General features: G+C 50.0%; 1 protein-coding gene across 1 annotated transcript; it reads right to left on the bottom strand.

Moving 5' to 3' along the window:
* Positions 1-301: 301 nt before the first annotated feature.
* On the bottom strand, positions 302-4,824 carry LOC147095899 (guanine nucleotide-binding protein-like 1). Its single transcript, XM_085974893.1, has 5 exons — positions 4,465-4,824; positions 3,629-3,807; positions 1,856-2,030; positions 1,509-1,649; positions 302-790 (listed from the first exon to the last, which is right to left on the bottom strand). The coding sequence occupies exons 1-5, from the start codon at positions 4,622-4,624 to the stop codon at positions 522-524; spliced, it is 924 nt and encodes a 307-aa protein (XP_085831019.1). The 5' UTR covers positions 4,625-4,824; the 3' UTR covers positions 302-521.
* Between the last annotated feature and the right edge of the window lie 1,961 nt (positions 4,825-6,785).

Below are 6,785 nucleotides of genomic sequence, written 5' to 3'. Positions count from 1 at the left end.
CACAAGCATTTAAACAAAAAATAGCAATCGTTTTCCTCAGTAAACTCAAAGAGAGCAAAGGTTGATGATAAAGTCACTCACTCACACCCGGCCCTTCCTCTACCTGTGTCTGCAGAGCCCGGTAACCAGAGAGAGAGCAAAGGTTGGTGATAAATTCACTCACTCACACCCGGCCCTTCCTCTACCTGTGTCTGCAGAGCCCGGTAACCAGAGAGAGAGCAAAGGTTGATGATAAAGTCACTCACTCACACCCGGCCCTTCCTCTACCTGTGTCTGCAGAGCCCGGTAACCAGAGATGGCGATAGGCGAGCCTCTCACTGCAATGGCTAAGGTAAATAAAGCTTTATTGAAATCGAGCAATACATTCCCGGTAAGGTTTGGAATGGGTCTCCTCAATGCACTCCGGAATGAAGTGATACACAGCAGGGGTGACGCTGCTGTGGGAAGATGCACATGCATCGTTTTTATTAAGGTCCCCGGTCCCACAGTCCCGGCACCGCGCGGTCCGGACCAGCAGGAGGTTAGCACTCGTCCTCTTGGAGCAGGGCGAACTTGTTCTTGCTGAGGAAGGCTCCCTTGTGCCCTTTGCTCGCCGGCGCCGGCTGCTCCTCTCTCGCATTCCCATCTTCCTCCTCCTCCTCCTCTTCATCAGCGTCCTGGTCTTTCTCCTCGTCCTCCTGGTCGGAGCTGGAGATCTCGTCCTCGTCCTCGGAGCTCTGCTTGCTCTGCTGCCTGTGCGCCTCCTGAAGAGCCGCGATCTCCAGCGTCTCGACATGTTGCTGCCAGTCCGCTAAGGACAGAGAGAGAGAGAACTGAAGTTAATTCATCCTCTTCGCTTTCTCTCCCAACAACAATCTTTTATCGTGAATTGTGCGCTCTCTCCTCTGGGAGGGTCACTGATCCTCCTGCCAGTGGCAACTGTTCTCCCAACTACTCCATCAAACCCCTTTATAATTAGCAACTTTCAAAAGAGAATTGGATAAATACTTGAAAAGGAAAGATTTTGCAGGACTGTGGCGAAAGAGCAGGGGAGTGGGACTAATTGGATTGTTCTTTCAAAGAGACAGCACTGGCACGATGGGCCGAACACCCTCCTGTGCTGGAAGATACTACGCCTGAGAAAAAGGCACAGCAGGTCCAATGGCCAACACTTGCATCTATATTTTAACCGCTCAAATCAGGTCCAACCACTGCAGAGCAGCTCATCAGCAAAGCAAGCCGAATGTTAAACAATGCAGCCAAAACGGTAAAGCGGTCAGAGGGTGAATCCTCGCACTGTGCAGCGCCCCGGTTACACCGCCTCTTGAGGACTGGGAAGTTCGCCGTTGGCCCCGAACAAAGCTGCCCGCAGAGATCTCGCGATCTGGGTGGCGAGAAGTTTGCCTTTTTCTACCTGCCAGTGATTGCAGCGCTCTCTAGTGGGGATTCATGTCCCAGGCTCAACTCTGGCTCGACTCCCCACAGCCGCTCCCACTGACACTTGGTGCACAAGTCGAGCGAGCCCTCACCTTTCTGCACGGTGTAGCCTGGGGGTCGCACGCACAGACACAGGCGCCCGTCCACAGTCAGTCCAAGGATGCTGTTGGCCGCCAGGTACACCTCATTCCGGGCAGCTTTAGCCGTCTTGTAGCCCCTCTTCTCTGCCCAGGCTGCAAGGAGACAAATGACGGACGCTATGTCAGAAAGACATCAATTCTCACCCCAGGTCCAGCCTGGAGTTCGTTATCAATACAAGACGCAAGGGCAAAAAAAAGCTTTTCACCTCATTGATAATTTTAAATATAACTAGTAAACAGCCTCTTCTCCTCTTTCCCCAACCCACAATCCCCCACTGCTAATCTCGCCGTCCAGTTACCTTCGCAGATGTCCCAGGCCGTGAACTTGGCCTCGGCCTGCTCCCCGGGCCTGTCCTCCTCCACGTTAGGGTGCTTGAGCTTCAGCAGCTTCTGCACGGGAATCCTCGTGGCCAGGTAACGGACTGAGGTATAAGGCTCCTGGATCTGTGCTATGGGGTAAATCCCAGCCAGAATCTAGAGGGAGAGGGAGGCAAAACTGCAATCTTTAGAAACCAGCCAAGTGACTCAATGAGGGGGAGGGTGCATGGTCGGCCCATTCAGTGGTCAGCCGGGGCTCAGTGGGTAGCACTCTTGACCTCGGAGACCAAAGGTCGTGGGTTCAAGTTCCACTCCAGAGACTTGAGCACAAAATCTAGGCTGACACTTCAATACAGTACTGAGGGAGAGCTGCACTGTCAGAGGTGCCGTCTTTTGGATGAGACGTTAAAATGAGGTCCCGTCTCCCACCTCAGGTGGATGTAAATGATCCCACGGCACTATTTTGTAGAAGAGCAGGGGAGTTATCCCCGGTGTCCCGGCCAATATTTATTCCCTCAATCACATCACTAAAACAGATTATCTGGTCATTACCTCATTGCTGTTTGTGGGAGCTTGCTGTGTGTAAATTGACTGCCGTGTTTCCTACATTACAACAGTGACTGCTCATCAAATGTACTTCATTGGCTGTGAAGCGCTTTGGGACATCTTGAGGTTGTGACAGGCGCTATAGAAATGCAAGTCTTTCTTCACTTTTACCCCAGTGGTTCAGTAAGTCGGTGCAGAGCCTGAAGTGGTACACACACCACACACACCAAGATGATCCCAGCTTCAATCCCCAGAGTGTGCTGAGTTGGTTAACCCCAGGCAGAGTGCCGCTAGGGGAGCTACATTTAGCCTCAGTGCCCCGGGGTGGGATCAAAAAGAACGAGCCCGGCTTGGCTGCTCCCGACCGCCATCTAGTGACCCCCATTGGAAAAACACACGCGTGCAGAGGTCAAGGGAGGACGGCAACGGGCCCAGCTGTGTTTCCCCAAACAGTGTTTATTCCTGAAACGACTTCCCAGAGTTTGTGTTCAAATCCCTCGGTGGCCTTGTCCCTCCCTCTCTTTAACCTCCTCCAGCCCTACAACCCTCCGAGATCTCTGTGCTCCTTCAATTCTGGCGTCTTGCGCATTCCCCACTCCCTTTGCCCCACCATTGGTGGCTATGCTTTCAGCTGCCTGGGCCCTAAGCTCTGGAATGCACAGAATCAGAGAAACCCCACAGTGCAGATAGAGGCCATTTCGGCCCATCGAGCCTGCACCGACACATATCCCCACCCGATCCCCGTAACCCCTACACCAACACATATGCCACCCTATCCCCGTAACCCCACGTATTTAATCCCCCTAACACTAAGGGTCAATTTATCATAGCCAATCAACCTAACCCGCACATCTTTGGACTGTGGGAGGAAACCGGAGCACCCGGAGGAAACCCACGCAAAGACGGGGAGAATGTGCAAACTCCACACAGTCACCCGAGGCCGGGTTCGAACCTGGGTCCCTGGCGCTGTGAGGCAACAGTGCTAACCACTATGCCACCATACCTGCCCTTCCCTCCCTAAACCTCTCCCTCACTCTCTCCTCCTTTAAGACGCTCCTTTAAACATTCCTCTGTGACCAGTCACCTGTCCTAATGTCTCCTGATGTGACTCGGTGTCAAATTCTCTGATAGTTCTCCTAAGTTTGCTCTATGCTGGTTGTTGTTGCAGTGTTTTCACCTTCACAAAACACACAGCGCCATTAACTGACCTGTTGCTGATGGTCCACGAGTGACGGGAAGATCAGACCCGGGCAGTTGCAGAGCTTGACGGTGGGAGTCAGGAAGTAGGTCTGGAAGTACTTGGTGTGACCCGGGGTCCGGGACACGCTCACCACCTTCTTCCCCACCAGGCCGTTGATGAGAGACGACTTGCCCACATTCGGGACCCCTGAGCGAGACAAGGAAAGAGACATTTTACCCCCTGACTTTGAGCCCTGTACAAATTCACCACACTTGGAAAGTCATTTGTTGTCAGCGAAGTGCTTTGGGACGACCTGAGGAGGTGAAAGAAGCCAAGATCTTTCCTTCTTATGGGGCAGCTGGAAGTCAAGAGGATTGAGAAAAAAACTGTTCTTCAAATTCCAGTTTGGGACATTTTCCACATCTTTGACTTCAGATCCTGAAATGCTCGTGCATCCGCTCACTGAACTCCCACTGGCCTCTGGAAAACCTGAAGAGAGATTGGGGGAGTGGGGGTAGAGGGGAAAGAGAAAATGGAGGGTATGGGGAAAGAGGAGCAGGAGAGGAAAGAGGAGGAGTGGGGAAGAGAGGATAGAGGAGGAGATCAATGATTGGGAGAGAGGATGAAGAAATGCCACAAAGCAGGAACAGTTTGACATTTTCCAGCTTTAGACAAGTTGAGCGATAGAGTATCTGCAGTATTGCCATCTGGTGGTAGTCAAGTGTACTGCATGAATGGCCCTGTTTTCTTGGCAAGGAAAATGTGGGTCTTTAAAGGGAAGGGAGGAAGCTGCTCGTTTCCAGCGGTTACCACCCACTGCATTGAGCATGTTAAAAGCCAAATGCGCCGGTCGTGCCAACTCACCCACACAACCCACGGTGAGGAGGCCATCCTTGTAAAGTTCATCCACCGGTGCGCACATTTCCATGGCAGAATCCGTCTGATGCTCCACCAGGACAGCATCATCTTCGTCCTCCTCGTCGGTCAGGTCCTCGTGGTGAGTGTTTGCCGCGTCCCGCTCCATCTTCTCCTTCCAACTGGTCAAGTCCACTAGCAAGAGACAGAAAAGCAGTTACACGATTCGAGAAGGCAGGTGATTGGTTGGTGAGTATTACAGCTCTTTTTTGCTCTCTAAGTTAGGGAAGGGGGTTAAATTAAGAGCTGAGAAACTGCATCTTGCTAGTACTTATTAAATTAATAACTTACACTGAATAAAATAATCAAAGAATACACCTGAACTATCGATTGAATAAAATCTTTAACTAATTAATTAATAAATAAATAAAACAAGGTTAGAGATGGCAGGGCAGGTGGTGTGTCGTAACTGCAGCATGTGGGGGTCTGTGGGGACCATCACGATCCCGAGCAACCACATCTGCAGCAAGTGTCTGCAAATCGAGGAACTTCGGCTCAGAATTGTTGAGCTGGAGTCCGGGCTGCAGACATTGCGATCCATCAGGGAGGGGGAGAGTTACCTGGACACTTTGTCCCAGGAGGCAGTCGCACCCTTTAGGTTAAGTCGTACTTTAGAGTTCGTCAGTGGTCAGGGACAGGAGAGGACTGCGAGTCAGAAAGGTATGGGGACCCAGGATGTAGTGATGGAGGAGCCTCAGCCCTGGACCTTGTCCAACAGGTACGAGGTACTTTCTACCTGTATTGATGAGGAAAAGGACTGCAGGGAGGATGGGCAAACTGACCATGGCACTGTGATACAGGGGGCCATCCAACTGGGGGGAGAAGGAAGGAATGTGATAGTAGTAGGGAGACAGTGTAGTCAGGGGGATAGATACTGTTCTCTGCAGCCACGAAAGAAAGTCCTGAATGCTGTGTTGCCTGCCCGGTGCCAGGGTAAAGGATATCTCCTCGTGGCTGGAGAAGAACTTGGAGTGGGAGGGGAAGGATCCAGTTGTTGTGGTCCAGGTAGGAACCAATGACATAGGTAGAACTAACAATGAGGTTCTGCTGAGGGAGTTTGAGGAGCTTGGATCTACATTAATAAGCAGAACTACAAGGGTAATAATCTCTGGATTACTACTTGAGCCATGCACACATTGGCATAGGGTCAAGCAGATCAGAGAATTAAATGCGTGGCTCAAAGAGTGGTGTGGGAAAATGGGGCTTCAATTCATGGGGCACTGGCACCAGTACTGGGGAAAGATGGAGCTGTTCCATCAGGACGGGCTCCACTTAGCCGGGATGGGACCAGTGTCCTGGTGAATCGAATAACTAGGGCTGTAGATTGGGCTTTCAACTAAAAAAAGGGGGAGTAGGGATCACATGAGGGGAAAATTAAAAATCTAAAGAGAAAGGTCAGGGCAATAGAGCAGTGTAGCGATTTGGGTAAAAATAAGCAGAGTGTGACAGGAAGGGTCAGAGAGTTTAACGGTAACAGTGAAGCAGAGAATAAGGTCAAAGCAGGGAATAATGGGAACATTTTAAATTAAAGGCACTTTATCTGAGTGCATGAAGCATTCATAACAAGATAAATGAACTAGTGGCACTAATAGAGATAAATGGGTTTGATCTAATAGCCATTACAGAGAAATGGTTGCAAGGTGACCAAGGTTGGGAACTAAATGTTCCAGGGTACTTGATGTTTCGAAAAGACAGGCAGAATGGAAAAGGAGGGGGAGTAGCTCTGATAATAAAGGATGACATTAGGACGGTAGCGAGAAAGGATCTTGGCTCGGAAGATCAGGAAGTAGAATCAGTATTGGTGGAGATGAGGAATAACAAGGGGCAGAAAACACTGGTAGTAGTATATAGGCCCCCTTACAGTAGCCATACGGTTGGACAGAATATGAATCAAGAAATAGTAGGAGCATGCAACAAAGTTAATGCAATAATCTTGGGGAACTTTAAACTTCATACAGACTGGGACAAATCAAATTCGCAAAGTTAGTCTGGAGGACGAGTTCATGGAATGCATTCGGGACAGTTTCCTACAACAATATGTAATGGAACCAACCAGGGAACAGGTTATTTTAGATATTGTACTGTGTAATGAGACAGGGTTAATTAGCAATCTCATAGTAAAGGATCCTCTGGGGCAGAGTGATCACAATATGATAGAATGTCATGTTAATTTTGAGAGTGACTTGCCTAAGTCCGAAACTAGAGTCCTAAACTTAAATAAAGGCAATTACACAGGTATGAGGGACGAGTTGGCTAAGGTAGATTGGAAA

This window comes from Somniosus microcephalus, unplaced genomic scaffold, assembly GCF_052327205.1.
Source record: "Somniosus microcephalus isolate GS21.2 unplaced genomic scaffold, FLI_Smic_1.0 unresolved_chr1, whole genome shotgun sequence".
NCBI lineage: Eukaryota > Metazoa > Chordata > Chondrichthyes > Squaliformes > Somniosidae > Somniosus > Somniosus microcephalus.
This window is presented reverse-complemented; position numbering and strand designations above follow the sequence as displayed.